This window comes from Eucyclogobius newberryi, unplaced genomic scaffold (assembly GCF_026437365.1).
Source record: "Eucyclogobius newberryi isolate DKJ021-1_F unplaced genomic scaffold, fEucNew1.0.hap1 SCAF_7, whole genome shotgun sequence".
Classification (NCBI taxonomy): Eukaryota; Metazoa; Chordata; class Actinopteri; order Gobiiformes; family Gobiidae; genus Eucyclogobius; species Eucyclogobius newberryi.
Genome location: NW_027316389.1, coordinates 20374524 through 20394439, shown reverse-complemented (window position 1 = coordinate 20394439; position 19916 = coordinate 20374524). Strand labels below are relative to the sequence as shown.

General features: G+C 42.3%; 1 protein-coding gene across 1 annotated transcript; it reads left to right on the top strand.

Moving 5' to 3' along the window:
* The first annotated feature begins 621 nt into the window (after positions 1-621).
* On the top strand, positions 622-14010 carry LOC140348476 (uncharacterized). Its single transcript, XM_072434416.1, has 12 exons — positions 622-678; positions 1542-1652; positions 2981-3094; positions 3494-3651; positions 4519-4728; positions 5897-6347; positions 7077-7219; positions 8950-9010; positions 9483-9691; positions 10605-10791; positions 12225-12320; positions 13828-14010. The coding sequence occupies exons 1-12, from the start codon at positions 622-624 to the stop codon at positions 14008-14010; spliced, it is 1980 nt and encodes a 659-aa protein (XP_072290517.1).
* The last annotated feature ends 5906 nt before the right edge of the window (positions 14011-19916 follow it).

Below are 19916 nucleotides of genomic sequence, written 5' to 3'. Positions count from 1 at the left end.
ATGAGAAATGAAACCCTTTGTTTTTACATGCAACGTGCGAGGAACTCAATCACAAAGTGCTGCTTTTACAATATATTCTGTGAGGAAAAACACAAAACGCACTAATTTACGCACAGAAAAGTCAGTAACTCCAGTTTTAACTTAAATCATAAAACGGATTAGGATTTGGGACTCAACTCGGACTTTGAGCCCTGTGACTTGAAACGACTTAATGTTTCTCCTCAAAAAACGCAACAAACTGAAACACACTCTTATTGTGACAAAGACTGTTTTGTTTTTTTAAAGAAGAACCAGTTACAAAATTCATATAAATATATATATAATATTTGAAACTCATCTCAGAGGACGCGAGACCAAAGATGTGTTTTTCCCTGTCCTCCGTGTCGTAGGTAAAAGTGGAGTCTCGTGACAGTCATGTGGTGGAGGTCCCGACGACGAAAACCCACGGCAACGACGACGACAAACAGACGACAAAGGAAAAGGCATCAGTGAGAAACACACTCCGGCCTCAGCTACGAAACACACTTTAATAATGTTAGTTATCATGTTTGTGTCCAGGAGGCGGCCACAGAAAACGAAGAATTGTCCTTAATTTTCGAGAGTTTCCTCCACAACAACGGGATGCTCTACAGCTGCTTCAATCACCACGGCAACAGGGTCTATGTGGACGAGACGCAGGTAAAAAGAAAAGTAGAGCAGAGAAGGCCACAGGAGCAGTTTTGGAGTAGTGCAAATAATGTTAATAGAATAAAATGATAGTTTATAAAAGGCTAATATTAGAGGAACATGGAAAAGGACTGCGGATTAGCAACAAATGTTTTAAAAGTCTGTAAACAAATATATTCTAAATGCAGAAATGTGGAGCGTAAACAAAATATCACAAATTATGAAAAACCAAGTTAAACCACCCAGTTACATTTACTATTGTATTTTACATTGTTTGTTTATTTAAAAAAGACATTACAATGAGATTTAATGAAGGCAAAGTCTAGATTTGTAAGTTTTACTGGACAAATATTCTCGTTTTTTTTTTTTAATATCATTTTTTTTTTTTTTCAGCTACGGATATATTACTTTTCCACAACTTACAAATACAATTTCACTGCTTTAAATGTGTTTATTCAATTTTTTTCATCCTTCGCAGAAAAGCAAACTGACTGTGTGTGTTGCTTAATTTTTTGTTAATAAAGACTTAAAATAACTTTTATCTTATTTTTGGACATTTCAAGCGTCCTGCTCCAACCAAAGCAACGTCCTTGTGTCCTTGGGCAAGAGTTTTTATCCGCATTTCTCTCTAATTGAAATAAAAAATGATAAACTACAATCACCTTGAGTCAGTTCAAATCAATTTTTTTTTATTCTTTATTTCAGAAGTTACAGTCGTTCCCTGAAGAGTGGTACAGCCAAGGACATTTTATTTCTCCCAGCTCTGAGGTGTGTCTTCTGTAAAAACACAAAACACACACACAATATTATGTCAGCTTGTACTCCAGAGACTGTTACTCGGACTAAATACTTCCATGTACGTGTATTTCCTGCAGGGCTTTGAGCAGCAGCCGGGCAGTGCAGGTCCTCCAGCGTTCAGCGACGACGACCGCACCAGCAGCACCTTCATCCAGGGCAAAGGCACCGTCATGACCTACTGGTTTGAGGTCAGGGAATCTTAGGTGGACATGTTCTGCCCGGAATGTTCCACAGTGTATCGTTCAATGTAAACGCTATTGCATTTATTCAATCATGGGTGTTTAAATAGCAAAAAAGAAAACTTGAAAAACTTGAAAAACTTGAAAAACTTGAAAAATTTTAAAAACTTGAAAAATTTTAATAACTTGTCTTCTTTCCGCAGATTTTGGGGTTTAATTTATAAAGCATGCGTATGTACAAAAAAGTTGCGTAAGTGAGTTTCCACGTTAACCTGACCAAACATTTATTAAACGTTTACTTTCTGGTACCAAAAGTAAAGTCCCCATTATTGGTAAAAATATTGATTTTTTTTTTTTTTAAAAGGGCAAAGGCACCGTCATGACTTACTTGTTTCAGGTCAGGGAATCTCCGTAAAGGTGGAGATGTTCATCTTTTGCCCGGAATGTTCCACAGCGTACCATTAAATGTAAAATCTATTACATTTATTCAATGTGGGGTTTAAAAACAGCAAAAAATAAATTTAAAAAACGGAGCTTCTTTCCTCCAATGTTGGGGTCTTAAAAAAATCTTAAACTTCTTGAACTTCTTGAATCTTGAATGTCTGGTACCAAAAGTAACCTCCCCGTAATCGGAAAATATTAAATGTAAACTCTAATGCATTTATTCAATCACGGGGATTTATATAGCAAAAACTTGAAAAACGTGGCTTCTTTCCACAGATTTTGGGGTCTCATTTATTAAGCATGCAAAAAAAGTTGCGTAGGTTTGTTTCCATGTTAATTTTGTGATTTATAAAAAGAAAACTTGACATAGAAATTAGACAATAATGGTCCAAAAACTCTAATTTGGACTTTAAACGGGGCAGAAGGTGATCCGAGAGAAGAGAGACGAGAAGTTTGACAACGTTTGTTAAAGTTTTATAAATGAGACCCCCCTGACATATAATCTATTCAAATGCAATTGGCGAAAGATAAGATTAACGACAAATTGTGGAAAATTTCAGGCAAATTTCAGAAATACATAAGATATCTGTGTACAGTACTACTCACTATTTCACGTGACATGTACACAAGCCTTTTTCCAATCCAGGTTACATCATACATTTATACATTTGTTTTTGTGATTAAAAAAAAAAGCTTTTACACGATCATGAGATTTGTTTAAAATGAGAAAAACTAATCAAACGTTTACTTTCTGCTATCAAAAGTACCCTCCCCATTATTGGAAAAAATATGAAAAAAAATACCTCTAACTCTGTAGAAAGAGCTGTGCTAGTCCTATTATTGTTATTCCCATTATGTAGTGTGAAAGCTGTGAATATCTGCTTGTTTTACAGGAGCGGGTGAACGTGTGCCGGTTCTGGGACCCTCAGGCTGGACTGTGGCTCATCCTCCCGCTGCAGTGGGAACTCCACCTGGACTTTGTCAAAGCCCGAGTACAACAGGTCATGGTGAGCGTCCACAGAACTGCAGGGGATTACCTCTAGAAAACACCTCTTTAAATATCGTATTTCCGGAGTATAAGTCGCACCAGCCAAAAAATGCATAATAGAGAAGAAAAAAACATATATAAGTTGCACTGGAGTATGAAATAAAGTTGCATATAATAAGTATATAAGTATAAATATAAGTATAAGTCGCACCCCGGCCAAAACTATGAAAAAAGGTGCAACTTTTAGTCCAGGAAATACAGTAATAATGTTTTATGTTGTATCTTGTACTTTTGCTTTAACAAAATGAAGCACTTCTTCCACGACTGGTTGCGGGCGCATCCTTTGTGACAATCCTACATGTTTTTTCCTCTCACCGGCGTTCGCAGCCTAACAGAGTGGTTTGTTTTGCGTTTGCAGACAGCGCTGCCCGGCCTGGTGGATCAGAAGGAGATAACAGCGGCGCTCAGACACTGTAACTACGACTCGGACGAGGTCGTTTCCGTTTATTTGACCATGTTTGGAGAGATCCTCCTGCAGCCCGCTCCCAGAGACTGCACCGACCTCAACTCGTTCAGGTGGAGCTGCGGCGGTTGTGCTTTATTTTGAAAAACCTATATCCGTGCAATAGAAAGTCACACGCTAATCAATACTGAAACGAGTATTGAAACTACACTTTTTATTCAGTCGAGCCTTTTAATTACAGTTGCTTTAGGGACTGATTTGACTGTGTATTGTTCACTGTAAGTTTTTTTGTGTTTTTATTATTTTATTCTGTGTTTTTGTGTAGCACTTTGTGACTTCTGTCTGTGAAAGGTGTTATTTGTATAACATTTACTTACCGTAATTTCCGGACTATAAGTTGGACCCTTTTTCATAGTTTTGGCTGGGGTGCAACTTATACTTACTTATATATATTGACTTATATATGCTTTTTTCTTCTCTATTAAGCATTTTTTGGCTGGTGCGACTAATAGTATGGAAAATACGGGTGCTTACACTGAACAAAAACATTATATCATGAGCTAAAGTCAAAGTTAGGAAAGGTTTTCTAAATACAGGTCCCATTTCTCTCAAATATTGTTCACAAATCGGTCAAAATCTGATTCTATTTATTAATTCTAATTAATCCATCCCACCTCAGAATCAGAATCAGAATCAAAATAGGTTTGTTGCCATTGTCAATGAACAAAATTAGAAAACATAGGAAAAATAAAACAATGAACAATGAATATATATATATATACATATATATATATATATATATATATATATATATATATATATATATATATATATATATATATATATATATATATATATATATATAAAAGGAGCGGAATATCAAGAATGTGACAGAATAGAGTCTGAATCGAATCGTTAGGTCCTGAATCGTGAGTCGAACTGAATCCTGAGATTGCTGAATGTCTGCCTTCCTGCCTCAGAGCGCTGCTGGAGCGGGACCGCGTGATCGAGGAGCTGCGGCGTAAACTGCGGGTCAAAGAGAAGGAGACGGAGACGCTCCTCCACAGGGACGGTCACCTGAAGAGAGAAGTGCGGCACCTGAACGACGTGGTCCAGCACCTGAACCGCAAACTGGCCGAGCTCGAGGCCGACCAGCAGGCGGCGCGGGACAGGATACGCTCCCTGCTCAGGTGCGGACGCATTATGTACTGCAGCCAGTCTGTGTACTGTGTATATGCTAAAGCGAATTACAGTTTTAGTTGAAAACAAGTTGTGGAAGATGAATAGACTGATAAACTGACTGATTGTAATTCTCAAATCCACTTTATAATGCAAATTTTACAAACAAACAGTGTCAACCAGAATGATAATACAAAAAATAAATAGATAAAAAAATCAAATGCTGACGTAATTTCACCAATCCTAAAAATGTTTTAAATCCATAGAATCAGAAGAGAAAAATCATAGAATAGCAATAAAGAAATAGTACATGCAATCAAAAATTGTAATTAAATGAAAAAAAAATGAGAACAGAAATGTACTAGGATGGCTATAGCATTGTAACTAAAAGTATAATTATGGCAATGATTAAACGGTAATTACTAGGGAAGGGCAAGATCTCGTGCCACAAGATTTAACAAAATAAATTGCCATAAGATGTTTTTGTTAACATTTATTTTTCATTCTTTATGTGACACGGACAGGGAAAAAGGTGTTTCTGAGGAGCCGTAGTTTCAAAAAAGCACTTCTACAATGACAGCAAAGACATGAAATAAATGTTAAAAATTGTGAGTTCAAAATTGTCAACGGCACAAGTCATTTATTATATCTCATGTCAGAATCTTGTCTCACCCAATCTCGTGTCTCGTCCCGTGGGAAACGTCTCTCGTCTCATCCTCGGGAAGTACTTTTAAAACGCACTTTGAATGGATCACTAAATATAACGTCTGACTATCGCTGTTGTAAGAATGTAAAAATGAAATGAAATGTTTTTACGTCGGAGGAGGGCAGGACTCAGTCACATTTACTTGTTTGTGAAATTGTGCTTCTCGGAGTAGTTTGTGGACTTCTTACATATTTTTAATTGAAGTAACAGTAATCCTAAAAGTGTTCCTCTTTCCACCGCGAGTAAATCTACAAGTGACAAAATTTTTATGTTGACAATATGAATTTACTCGAAAATGTGTGTGTTTCTTGCAGCTCCTTAATTTCTTGTCCGACCTTTGGAAATACCAGATTTGAAGCATAAATATCTTCCTTTCGTCGTTCCCATTATGAATCTGATGTTGCACAGTAACTCGTACATTTACTCCTACTCAAGTCAGTACTTCAGCATCATATACCCCCTTTACCTTTCAGCCGCGGGGCCCCGTCCGTCCCCGCGCTCAAACCCGCCTCCGGACCCGCGGTGGACCCGGCCCGAGTGCGGCAGGTCCGGACTCTGGCCCGGGACCTGAACGTGTCCAACAAACAGCTGCGCTCCACGGTGCGCCAGAGCCTCGCCGACATGACGCACCAGCTGCGGGAGCTCGGGGCGGCGGCCGAGGCGGCGGCCCGGGAGGAGCAGCGCGCCGCGGGGCGAGCGGACGAGCTGCGGTCGCTGTACCGGAGGGAGGCCGCGGAGAGGAAGAGCCTGTACAACAAACTGCTGGAGCTGCAGGGGAACATCCGGGTGTTCTGCCGATGCCGGAGGAGCGCCGGGACCGAGTCGTGTTTGGGCGGCGCCGGCGAGCAGGAAGTGGTCGTGGTGCAGAGAGGAAGCAAGAAGAAGTTTGAGTTTGATAAAGTTTATGGATCCAGCAGCACACAGGTACAGTGAGGCAGAGCCGAGTATAAGTCGCACTGGAGTATAAGTCGCACCAGCCATAAAATGCATAATAGAGAAGAAAAAAACATATATAAGTTGCACTGCACTTTTAGGCGTTAGAAAAATAAATTGGATTAATGATGATTATGGAAGACTGAACTCGTCAAGTGAAGTGATATTTCCAAAAAAAATGCAATTCAATGCATCAGTTAAAACAAGACAATACAAATGTTGTGTTTAGCTTGTGTCAAAAGCCAGTGCAAACAAACAAGTGAGTTTTCAGCAAAAGCTTAAACATATTCAGAAGAAAAAAAGGAAGGAATGCTCAGTTAATTTCACTAATCCTAAAAAACTTAAATTCAAAATTAAATACATTGAAAAAAAAAAAATCCTTAAAATCAATCAAAAATGAATTTTTTTGATTGATTGATTAAAACAAAAACAAACGTAATAGGATGGCTATAACATTGTAAGTAAAAGTATAATTGTTACTACTACTTTACTACTACTGTCCATACTGTCACAATCGTGTTTTGTGTTTTAGAATCGTGCTCTGGTCTCTGTTCGACCCCTCGTTCAATGTCACTTTATTTAATCCAGCAGTGAAGTGCTACTGAGGCTGAATCCTCTTTAGATTTTGTGTATCATGAAGTACATAAACATCTACGTATGTCCATCACTTGGTCGCATTAGTCTCAGCACCAGCCTCAGATCCAAGCGCGTGTGTTTCAGGAGGAGGTGTTTTCAGGGACGCTGCCCGTCATCAGCTCCTGTGTGGACGGATACAACGTCTGTATTCTGGCCTATGGTCAAACCGGATCAGGCAAGACTTACACCATGATGGGCACCAAGGAGCAGCCCGGGGTCAACATCAGGTCAGAACAAACTGTTACTGCTACTATTATTACTGCTGGTGCTGGTGCTGCTGGTGCTGGTGCTGCTGGTGCTGCTGCTGGTGCTGCTGGTGCTGGTGCTGCTGCTGGTGCTGCTGCTGCTGCTGCTGGTGCTTCTGCTGCTGCTGGTGCTGGTGCTGCTGCTGCTGCTGCTGCTGCTGGTGCTGGTGCTGGTGCTGCTGCTGCTGCTGCTGCTGCTGGTGCTGCTGCTGCTGCTGGTGCTGGTGCTGGTGCTGCTGCTGGTGCTGCTGCTGCTGGTGCTGCTGGTGCTGGTGCTGCTGGTGCTGCTGCTTCTGCTGCTGCTGGTGCTGGTGCTTCTGCTGCTGCTGGTGCTGCTGGTGCTGGTGCTGCTGGTGCTGCTGCTTCTGCTGCTGCTGCTGCTGGTGCTGCTGCTGCTGCTGCTGCTGCTGGTGCTGCTGGTGCTGGTGCTGCTGGTGCTGCTGCTTCTGCTGCTGCTGCTGCTGGTGCTGCTGCTGCTGCTTCTGCTGCTGCTGCTGCTGGTGCTGGTGCTGCTGCTGGTGCTGCTGCTGGTGCTGCTGCTGGTGCTGCTGGTGCTGGTGCTGCTGGTGCTGCTGCTGGTGCTGCTGCTGCTGCTGCTGCTGCTGGTGCTGCTGCTGGTGCTGCTGCTGCTGCTGGTGCTGCTGCTGGTGCTGCTGCTGCTGCTGCTGGTGCTGGTGCTGGTGCTGCTGGTGCTGGTGCTGCTGCTGGTGCTGCTGCTGCTGCTGCTGCTGCTGGTGCTGCTGGTGCTGCTGCTGTCACCGCCGCCGCCACTACCACTACTATTTTTTTTTAATTCAAATATTATTCCCTGTAAAGCTTAACAATTTTTAACTTAACAATTTGTAATTACATACACTTGTTTCCACTATCTTTATTGTGTATTAAGAGCTAGTATATATAACGTGTAATTTCCCCACTGTCAAAGATGAGTAAGGTAAGCTTTTGCCCTCTGACCAGGAATTAGCAAGACCAAATCTCCTTTTATATATTTATTTAAGGACAAATAAGACTGTAAATATTACAGATTTTATCCTTAGGCTCATTTCCACCTGCAGAATCACTGGGCAGGTTGACTGAAAGATGTTTTTATCTTCCTGTCATCATACACACTATTTACACAGACTATTTACAGCTGGACAGAAACAGGTGAAAAGGATTGATCATGTTAGAACAAACATTTAACAATAAATAACATGAGAGGGACCGACAAAAATGGGAACACAGATCTGATTCTTCCTGCAGCTCTGACCGCAGCATCCTTCTGCCCAGATATTCAAAATCTATTTTTTATACAATATATTCACTATTAACGCTGCAACTAACCAGTATTTTAGCAGGCGACAAAACGATTATTTCAATTGAGACTTTTTAAATACTTCCTCTCTAACTTTACCTCTAAAACATCTAACCTGAGCTGTCCTTGTATGTTCTCATCTTATCCATGATCCTCTGTCCACTGTCTTCAGGACTTACAGAAGCACAAGATGATGTAAATGTCCATCCCACAGCAAACACTAAACAAAGACCCTGTATTAACCGCCTTTATCTGACTTAACTGTCCTTTGGTCAATATTGAATGAGCTCGAGTCACGTCCAGAATAGTCAGTGTCAGTTTGCATTGAGCTGGTAGAGTTTCCAAACATGGATTAGTATTACCAGTAGTGGAGTTAAAGGCTCAGGTGTGAAGTCTGACTGAGTCTTTCCCCCTACAGGTCCATACGGGAACTGCTACGCATATGTTCGGAAAAGGAAAAGGTGACGTACACTTTAAAGGTAAGTTTTGACAGCAAAACCCTAAGAATTCATCTTTATTTAGTCATTTTAGTCCATTTGATAAAAAGGAACTCCAGGGCATAGAAACAAATGTACAGTATAGCACTTTTCTACATTCAAGGAACCCACATATTCACACGGCAACTTTACAAACTGAGCTGCTTCCGCCCCAATGAGCCTAAAAAATTATATCTGAAAAGAAAATCCACTGTCTATCATTCCAGACCGCCAACCACAGCTTTGTTCCTCTTTATAATTATAAGAAAATCGACGTTTCGATTAAATCAGAAAAGTACAGGCCAGAACTACTTTGTGTTCAGAAACAACTTCAGTTTGAACTGGGGGTCAATTTAGGGAGAATCCGATCTGAAAGCTGTGTAGTTGACCACAAATGCCGTTACATGTCAGACAGAATTTAGCTATGATTATTATTTGTTCTAGTTGTTGATAAAACATATGTCCGGTCCCCCAGATTTCGATGCTGGAAATCTACAATGAGACTTTGAACGACCTTTTGTCCAAGAACCCTAGCTCTGCTCTGGACTTGCGCGTCCAGGGCAAGTCCGTGTCGGTCCCAGGTCTGACCCAAGTCCAAGTCCGGACCGAGACCGACATCCTCAACGCCATGGAAACAGGAGAGAAGAACCGCAAGATCGCTGCCACCAAGATGAACACGCAGAGGTTGGTTTGGTGCTAAAGATACACAATCAACACTGACCGAAGGAACACGTTATTCATGTTTGATTATTCAACTTGTGCTTGATTATTCAACTTGTGAATAGTCCTTTTCATGTGAATAGACCCAGTAATTACAGAGATACTAACAATAAACCAGTGGTGTGCAGCCAGGGCAATCAAGGCTATCAGTGATTGGCCAATACAATCTCAAATTACCGTGTCACACAACTATATATGAATTATTCTAAAATATATCCAAATAAGCCTGTTTTCCCCTCACTTCTGCTGCTGTGTCTTTTAGTGGCCTCTACAGGTCACTGAGCAGTACTGCAGGAAGCTTGGTTCTTCTTCTCCCACTGCTGCTCTGTCTGTGGCCGTGTTCAGAGGCCCGTTCACGCTTCGCTCTTTAACACTTACTGTGACACGCTTTTTGACAATATCACTGTAAAAAGCACTAAACAAATTAAGTTTACTTACTTCACTCACTCACATACATACGTGCATGTTTAAGTAGTCCTGCAATGCTTTACATCACAAGAACAGTTTATTTCACTCTGTCGTTGGACTTCTTAAACATTGTCACTTTAACTACAATTTAATCAATCACTTTATGCACTACATCTGTACATTTAACTGTAAATCTTGTGTACCTATTTTTATTTTTGACTTATAGTAAATTTAAATTGTTTTTCTTCAATGCATGCTCTTGTTCATTCTACATATCTTGTTTTTTATCATGGTTCATTGTTGTATGTTGCACCGAATCACCAGAGTAAGTTCCTTTGTTAGTGAGACACACACACACACACACGCACGCACACGCACACACACACACACACACGCACGCACACGCACACGCACGCACACGCACACACACACACACACACACACTTGTGATGTTGTGGCGACGCTGCAGTTCCCGCTCTCACCTGGTGGTGGCTCTGGAGGTGGAGGGCTCAGATGAAGTGTCGGGACTCACCTCTAGGGGCGCGCTGACGCTGTGTGATTTGGCCGGATCCGAGCGAATCTCCAAAACCGAGGCCACGGGACAAAGGCTGGTGGAGGCGGCGGCCATCAACAAGTCTCTGACGGCTCTGGGACAGGTACAAAACGCCTCACAGTCTACGTGACATTTTAGACCTTTAGACTCTACATTTCACTAAAATGTACTGAACATGATTATATTTCAGGTTTTACTATTCTGTCAATTTGTCCCCGGTTTGACCATTTTGTTTGACCAAGTTTATAATGTTACTTCCTGGTAAGACATGGCCAGAAAATATGACATAGAGGTAATTCCGCCACGGTTACCGAGCAACCATATTGAAAACAAGAGCCAAAATCCATATAAATTACACAATAGTTATGATTTGACGAACAATAATACCATTTAACACATTTATGTTGTTGAATAATAATTTAAACTGGCAGAAAAGTGTGTCAGTTCAGTGTAAATTGTCTCAGTGGCACGTCGCACCTTGATGACATCACAGAGGGGTTCTGTTTTAGAACTTGGCTCTACTTCCAGGAATAATATTCCAGGAAGTATTACAGGAAGAAAATAAGGGTTTAATATTATCAAACCCTTATTTTTCCAAATGTATTCACAAACTTTAACTTAAAGGCGCAATGGACGATTTTTCGGCGATTTGAGAACGCAGGCGGAAGTGCGCATGCGCACTCCCCCGTGCGGACTGATACAACACACACGTGCGTTTGTTTATTAGCGTAACGGATCGCATCACATCTCTCGTCTCCCGTAGATTTCTGTCCACTTCTGCGTCAGCTCGAACTGTCTTTCTCCGTCTTCATTTTGCCCCGTACACTGAGGGAACTATATTATGATAGATCCATGCGCTTAGGCACGCGGAAACGTGGGGACGAGCCTGACGCGGCTGCAGGTGAGCGATAGGTGCGTTTTATGATTGATACGTGGCAGGACAAATGATTTATCCACGCCACGAGGAAATATGATAAAAAAATTGCTGAAAAAAATCGTCCATTCCACCTTTAACGGATGTCAAACTGTGATAAATATTTAGCAAATGTTCTCTACCACCAAACTAAGTCAAAAGTAGAAAAATAGAAGAACCTTGTTGCTGTTGTTGTTGTGGTGTTAATTTTAATGGCGTCAAAAGCTGAAAAGATGCTTTACTGCCACCTACTGTAGTTGTAAGTTTCTGCACTTGTACGTCTTCAAAGTATGTGTTCCACGCTATACCATAAAAAAAAAAAAAATAAGAATAATAAATTTTTAAAAAAGAAAGAGGGGGAAACACAGAGAAAGAAAGAGAGCGAGAGAAAGAAGGGGGAAAAGGACCCATACCTGTCATATATAGACTAAGTATATTTTTTACTTATGACTTGACTTATTTCTTCATGTATTGCATATGGAGAGTTAAAAGAAGATAATCTTTTTGGGCTAAAATATCCTAAAATGTTGCACCGGTGGAATTGAAGTGTGCAGAGGATGAATTTCCCTAAAAGGACAATGTACCTCAACAGTATGAATACAATGTTGTTGTTTTTTTCTCAGGTGTTCGGTGCTCTGAAGTGTAACGCTCTCCACGTCCCGTTCAGAAACTCTAAACTCACTCACCTCCTGCAGCCGTCGCTCAGCGGAGACGCCAAGGTCAGTCCCACACACTACATATATAACACACCATATTCATGTACTTATTATGTACATTCATCCCACGTGAAAACTACTATGCTATAATAAAACAGCCTTTCAAATAAATATGTAATTCATATTTTATAATGCAGTGTAGTGCTGCCTGGTGGTCAAGTGGTTAAGGCGTCCAAGTTCAAATCCAACAATTTTCTGCATGTCCTCCCTTCTCTCATCCCCATTTCACGCTGAATTAAGCCTTGTGGCCAAAAAATCCTTTTAAAAAAAACACCTGACATTAGAGGTTTCTTAAAAAAGGTATTTGATTATTTGTCATTTACTGGATACAAGTAATGTATAGTTACAGTTAAGAAATGTAAACACACATTTGAACACAAAACATCATCAGATTTGAAAGTTGTATCCGTGACAACTTCACAACACAACTGTTTCCTGAAGCTACCCACAGGCATCTGCTGGAGATACTGTGATGGTCAAGTGGTTCATCATTACCAAGAGATCAATGAGGCACTGATCCACTCTGACATTCAACTTTAACTTTAAAACAATGTATCTCAGACTCCGGCGATGGAGACACCAACCAGTTCATTACACACATGAGTGCTGCGCAGTATGTTGTTCAATGACTGCCTGTGACTGACTATGTATTGCATTACACGGTCACAATTAGTTCTTGTAACTCTTAATTTTCTTTTCCCTCCGTTTTTTGGCAAGCTTCACAGGTTGCATTTCTTGTCCGATTTTCGTCGTTTTGAAGTTAATTTTGGAGATATTGTTTGTTTGTGATTCTTTTCCCTAGAGTGGCAGAATGTTGGTGCCTTGTGATGTCATCGCAGAATCCTAGTAATCAGTATTTTCAGTTTTATGTTGCAGTACTACGTTGCAGTACATATTTGTATTTTTAGAAGTATTTTCAGTTTTATGTTGTAGTACTTCGTTGCAGTACATTTTTGTATTTTTAGAGGTATTTTCAGTTTTATGTTGTAGTACTTCGTTGCAGTTCATTTTCGTACTTTTAGAGTTATAGTAATTGTAAGTTTCCAGGTTTGTAGTTTTGTAGATATTTTTTCGTACATTTAGAGTGCTAGTAGTTCTAGTAATTGTAGCGTATGTAGTCTTTTCGTCATTCAATGATCATTTTGTAGATATTGTTTGTTTGATTCTTGGCATTGCTTTCGTTTTGTTGTTGTGGTGTTAGTTTTAATGGCGCGGTTGGCAGAAATTTGAAAAGGTGCATTTACAGCCACCTACTGTAGCTGTACGACATCTTCAAAGTACGTGTTTTACGCTATACTGTCGTTTTTGTGGGATTTTTTTTTATGTATTCTGTATGTATTCTTGTCTTGCAGGAACTTGTTTGACTTAAGATAAATGACTAACACCACATGAAAACGTAACTGGGACTAATCCTGAAATTAAACCAGCTCAAGACCAGGACTCATCCACTCAATATAAGGGAAAATACATACTTAAAATGTATCACAGACCAGACTGTTGTGTGTTTCAGTGCTGTGTTTTTGTGAACGTCAGTCCCGATGTGGAGGATGTGGCAGAGACTCTGAGCACGCTGCAGTTTGGATCCAGCATTCGACAGGTTTCACTTGGAAAAGCAGCACAAAACATCGTCCCGAACAAGAACAAGAGCACCAAGCAAACCGACATCAAGAGCACCAAGCAGGCTGCAAACTGACATCTGCAATTATTATGACATGACTTTTTACTTCTCTCACTTTTTACCATTATTTGAACATTTTAAAACGTTTTTTTTTTTTCTTACTGTCTAAAACGTAAGAGCTGTGAAATTCTGGTTTAAGGCAAGACTGCAGGTGAATAGGAAAAATATATATATATATAATTTAAACATAAAAATGATGTAAAAATGTAAAAATGAAATAACACATATTTGGGACATTTAAATCTGAAAAATTGACAGAACCAGGTTTAAATTGCTTGGTTGATTTGATTGACATAGTGAACCATTAGTTTATTTTATTTGTTTGAGCAACAAGTAATATGATATGTAGTACATATTACAATCAAAGTAACATGAGTTACAAGGGCATTTTTGTATGGTCTGTACTTTTCGGGTCATCAGATTCCTCCAGGAGCCTGCACGCTCTGAACGAGTCAAACATTTCATTTTCTTTATGGAGGATGATTTGTAATGTTTAATACGTTGGTATTTTCCGGATTTCACAGCCTTAAAGCTGCATAACCCAAACTAAATAAACAACACATAATTATGAAGATCAACAATGATGAGTATCAAAAATATTGAATTATATCAAAACAAATGAAAATAAACATAAGCACTAACATGAATGACTGCTTTGGTTATATTCAAAAAAACAAAACAAGATGCAGCAGTGGGACCAATGTCAGTGTAATTCCTTCTTCCAGGAGTTGTCAATGTGGCAGTAGCTCAGTGGTAGAGTACTTGTCTTCTGATCTGAAGGTTGGCGGTGCGACTGCAGCTGCCTCCGGTGAATACTGCCGTTGTGTCCTTGGGCAAGACACTTAACCCGACTGGCACCCACTGTAGTTGTACATCTTAGACTTCTTCTTCTTTGGGCACTGCGACTTTACTACTTCTGAAACCTGTCTTACCATGTGACCAATGTGACATTAATGCACTTTAACACACATTTGATTTCTCATGAAGAAATCAAATATTCCTTCAAATTAAGTCCATTTAAACACATGCTTGTTAATGAAATGTTGGAATGGAAGTCTGTGTCGTTACTGCACTTTACTCTAGGTGCCAGGCTTCTGCAGTAGACATGTGGAAAGAGAGAAACGAGCCTGCAAACTTACTCCAAAGCTGCGTTTAATCGGCACCGTTACGATCGAAACTGTCACACATCTTGAAGAAAACCAAAAAGACTTCTTCCAAATTGGTTGAAATGCTGGTCCTCCCGGTCGGGTGCCTAATGACTGGTGAAGGCCCTCTTCACTCTGGAGAAGAAGCATGCCAGGACAAACTTGGGCCCGTTCTGGAAGGCTCTCAGCTCAGTGTTGAGATGGTTCACAATAGCTGCTTCCAACTCTGCAGTGTCTGGATCCCGAAGAGCCCTCAGAACTACGTCAGCGGAGCCATATTCCTTTATTAGACGTTTGCCCGCTTTTCTGCCAATTTTTTCTAAGTCTTTCACTTTGATTTTACATCGTCCCTCAACAATGAGCTGCGCTTTGATCTTACTGTGGAGCTGGACGATGATCAAGGTACGGCCAAAATAGCCGCCTGCTCCTGCCATTTTCAAGACTTTTTGAACCAAGGCGGGTATCAGGTAGAGAGCCTCTGGACGTATCACAGGCTCAGCCCTGGACACGTCACACACCTCTGTTTCACACACTGCTGAGAGATTTTCAACGATACCATTATCTTCAGCGATCACCCCCATGAAAGATGTGGCCCCCTGGATAACGTCAAGCAGCTGCTGATGTTCAGGGGAAATGTCCCAGTCATTTGAAGGTACAATTTCAAGTGATGTTTCAGCTTGATCTAAAGATGTTTCTTCAGTGCCTTTAAGAGGGAGCAGGCCCACAGGTAAAGTCTGATCCTCCTCTTTTGGTGTCTGGTCCAGGGAAACATCTGGTCCATTTTTAAGTTCCTGGGACGCTGTTGCATCTTCACAGGTGACATCAGGTATGAAAGTGTCACTAATTTCTGACGTGACCTCCACAATACCAGCAGGTGTTTCTTTCTCTTTCTGCAGAGATGATTCACACCACTGGATTTTACCATTGTTGTACTCTATCACCCCCATTGCTGCCAACATGGGCAGGACATCAGCAGGCAGCCTCTGTAGGTTCACTCTGTGCTCCAATTCCTCCATTTGAGATGTTGCGCCCGGGGTAACATCAAGCAGCTGCTGATGTTCAAGGGAAATGTCCCAGTCATTTGAAGGTAACAGTGATGGTACAGCTCGAGTTTCCTCATTGTCTGCAGATGTTTCTTCGGTGCCTTTAAGAGGGAGTAGGTCCACTGATAAAGTCTGAACCTTCTCTTCTATGCTGCATGCGTTGCCTTTCGAATGCGCTGATGTATCCTCCTGGTTGACAATGTTTTGTACAGTTTCCTCTTGGATTGTTGATGTCATTTCCTGGTGGGCTGATGCATCTCCCTCGGCGACGTCAGGTATGAAGGTGTCACTATTGTCTGATGTGACCTGCATAGTACCAGCAAGTGTTTCTGTCTCTTGCTGCAGAGATGGTTCACACCACTGGATTTTACCATTGCTGTTCTGCGTCACCCCCATTTTAACCCCACAAATCTCATTCTTGTAGTCACTCTTTTTTTTCCAATCCTGTGAACTTGTCATCTTTTGTGGTAAAGAGTTTACCATTTGTGTTACAACTGTGCTAAAGTAACTAGTATGTACTTCTTAAAATAACTAGTATGTACTTCTTAAAATAACTAGTATGTACTTCTTAAAATAACTAGTATGTACTTCTGTAGCTCGACTATAAAGTGTCTCGTCTTTGCAGAGGACTTGTCTTTAAAAAAAAAAAGAATCGATTGATGTTGCGTTACTTTTAATGGCAGCCAACTTCTTCTACTTCTTCGGTTTTATTGCAGTTGGTATCCAAGTGTTGCCAACTGAAAAGGTGCACTTATCGCCACCCACTGTAGTTGTATGTCTTCAAAGTATGTGCTATGCCGCCAGATTTCTTCTTCTTCTTTAGACTCTCTATCTTTCTCTCCCTCTTTCTCTCTTTTACGTCACCTACTGTTGTTGTTGTTGTTGTTGTTTTATGGCGGCTGGCATCCAAGTGTTGCATTACCGCCAGACTTTATTCCTCAGACTTTGTCGTAGTCCTCAGACTCTGTCGTAGTCCGTAAAAGTACTCCTTCCATTGCTTTGGTGTTACAAAGCCCATGAGGTCATGATATGTCTTTGTGACTAGAATAGTTGTTGTTGTTTCAGACAACAACCGGCTTTATTCCAGGGAGACTCTTCTTCATCTTCCTCTCCTTCTTTGACGTTCGGTGCTTCCACCGTACAGCTTTATTCTTTAGGCTTCATTCTACAGGCTTTAATATTTCCACTGATGTCGCTGCTTGGTAGCCGTGCGTCTACGAGACTGGACGAGGACAGGACAGCCGGGGCGAGGTGAGGGGGGCCAGCGTGGCTCCCGGGAAGTGTGGGGGTTTCGGGGGTGGAGGTCCCAGGTGTGCAGGTTCCAGAATTGATGAGAGTGCCCTGGTTGTGGATGGGGAGGATTTTGTGCTCTTTGTGGTGGGTGTTGTGGACTGTGCTGCTCGGACTCGGGGCGGGGCTGAAAGGATCAGGATCGTTGCTGGGGCTGCAGGGGGATTCCTTGGAGCGGGGGAGCTTGATTGGGCAGATATGGAGGGCGGGCTGGGGGCGCTGGATGGGGGTCGGAGTGGTGGGGGTCTGCTTTTGGGGAGTCGGAGTGGTCGGGGTGGCGGGATGGGGGTGGGGGTGGTCGCGCCACTGAAACTCTCTTGACTGCATCTGCACAGGATACATCCCGAGAGACCTTCATTTCCTGCACCTCAGCAGCTCCTCCGCCAAACCTGCATCCCCCGCAGGCAGAGCCATGCTCCTCCCCACAGCCACAGCACCCCAGCCCCGCACCCACGTCACACCTCCCACACTCATGATCTCCTGCACATCCACCACATCTTTGCTTCCCTCTACAGACCGCCGCAACATGCCCAAAGCGCTGGCACCCAAAGCAACGCAGGGGCGGCGGAACACACGGCCCGACGCCATAGCACATGCACCCAATGAACACCTCACTAGGCAGGCACCTCCCTTCAAGTGCCACCACCACCGACAAGCTGTCACACCTTACCCCAAACCGGGTCACCCTCAAACGCCCAGCGTCCACCACCGTAACTCCAGTCAAATTCTCCTTAACTTCATCCACAGACGTCGCCGTAGGGACACCTACGATAACTCCTCTGACCGTGTTTCTTTCAGCATCAGACACAAGAATGTCCTTTCCACCCAGACGTTTAGTTCCAATCGCCTTCCGTTGCTGAGCCGCGTCCTTGCACACGACCAGCAGCGAGCCATCTCTAAGGACACTCGCACTCTTGATCACTCCCACAGCTACAGTTAGGCTCTTTGACAATGCCACTGAATTCCACTCCTTAAAGGATGCACTATCCTGTGCAAGCTTTATGATCACCTTACAGTCTCTGCTCTCACCCCGGATATCAATAGCTTCAGCCTCATCCTGCTGCTCATTCCCAGAACCCTCGGACGAGCTAAGGGACTTTTTACGTTTCCGGGCACGTGCAGGCAGAAAAGGCTGCTCCTCCACGCCGTCCAGAATGTCTTCCATCCCCGATCCACTCTCCTCCGCCATCTCCCGTCTCTCCAGACCGGGTGTTGAGCAAGGTCTCCTCACAGTTTTAGTCCAGGGCTGTCACCTACTGTGTATTTGCTTTGAAGTGTGTTTACTTTAAAGTGCTTCCATGTGAGCAATGTGTTCTTTTATTTACATATTATTTGCTTTGAAGGCAAAGTAATGGAAGAAGAACTTCTAAAGAATACAACAAAGTCTGAAGAATAAAGTCTGGCGGTAATGCAAAGAATAAAGAATAAAGCTGTACGGTGGAAGCACCGAACGTCAAAGAAGGAGAGGAAGATGAAGAAGAGTCTCCCTGGAATAAAGCCGGTTGGTCTCTGAAACAACAACAACTATTCTAGTCACAAAGACATATCATGACCTCATGGGCTTTGTAACACCAAAGCAATGGAAGGAGTACTTTTACGGACTACGACAGAGTCTGAGGACTACGAAAAGTCTGAGGAATAAAGTCTGGCGGTAATGCAACACTTGGATGCCAACTGCCATAAAACAACAACGGTGGTGGACGCTAGGCGGTTGAAGGTGACCCGGTCTTTGGTAAGATGTGACAGCTTGTCGGTAATGGTAACACTTGAAGGGAGGTGCCTGCCTAGTAAGGTGTTCATTGGGTTCATGTGCCATGACGTTAGGCCATATGTTCCACCGCCCCTGCGTTGCTTTAAGTGCCAGCGCTTTGGGCATATTGCAGCGGTCTGTAGAGGGAGCCAAAGATGTGGTAAATGTGCAGGAGATCACGAGTATGGGAAGTGTGACGTGGGAGCAAAACTGAAGTGCTGTAACTGTGGGGAAGAACATAGCTCTGCCTACGGGGGATGCAGGTTTAGCAAAAGAGCTGCTGAGGTGCAGAAAATAAAGGTCTCTCAAGGTATATCCTATGCAGATGCAGTCAAGAAAGTTTCAAGTAACGAGTTTAGAGTAAATACAGAGAGAGGAGCCAGCGCTGCTCCCAGCCAGGGCGAAATGAGAAAGGCCAGCGTGGCTCCCAAGAAGTGTGAAGGTTTCAAGAGTGGAGGTCCCAAGTGTGCAGGTTCCAGAATTAATGAGAATACCCTGGTTGTGGATAGAGAGGATTTTGTACTCTTTATGGTGGATGTTGTAAACTGTGCTGCTCAGACTCAAAGCAGAACTGAAAGGATCAGGATCATTGCTAAAGCTGCAGGGAGATTCCTTGGAACAAAGGAGCTTGATTGGGCAGATATAGAAAACAGGCTAAAGGCGCTAAATGGGAGTCGGAGTGATGGGGGTCTG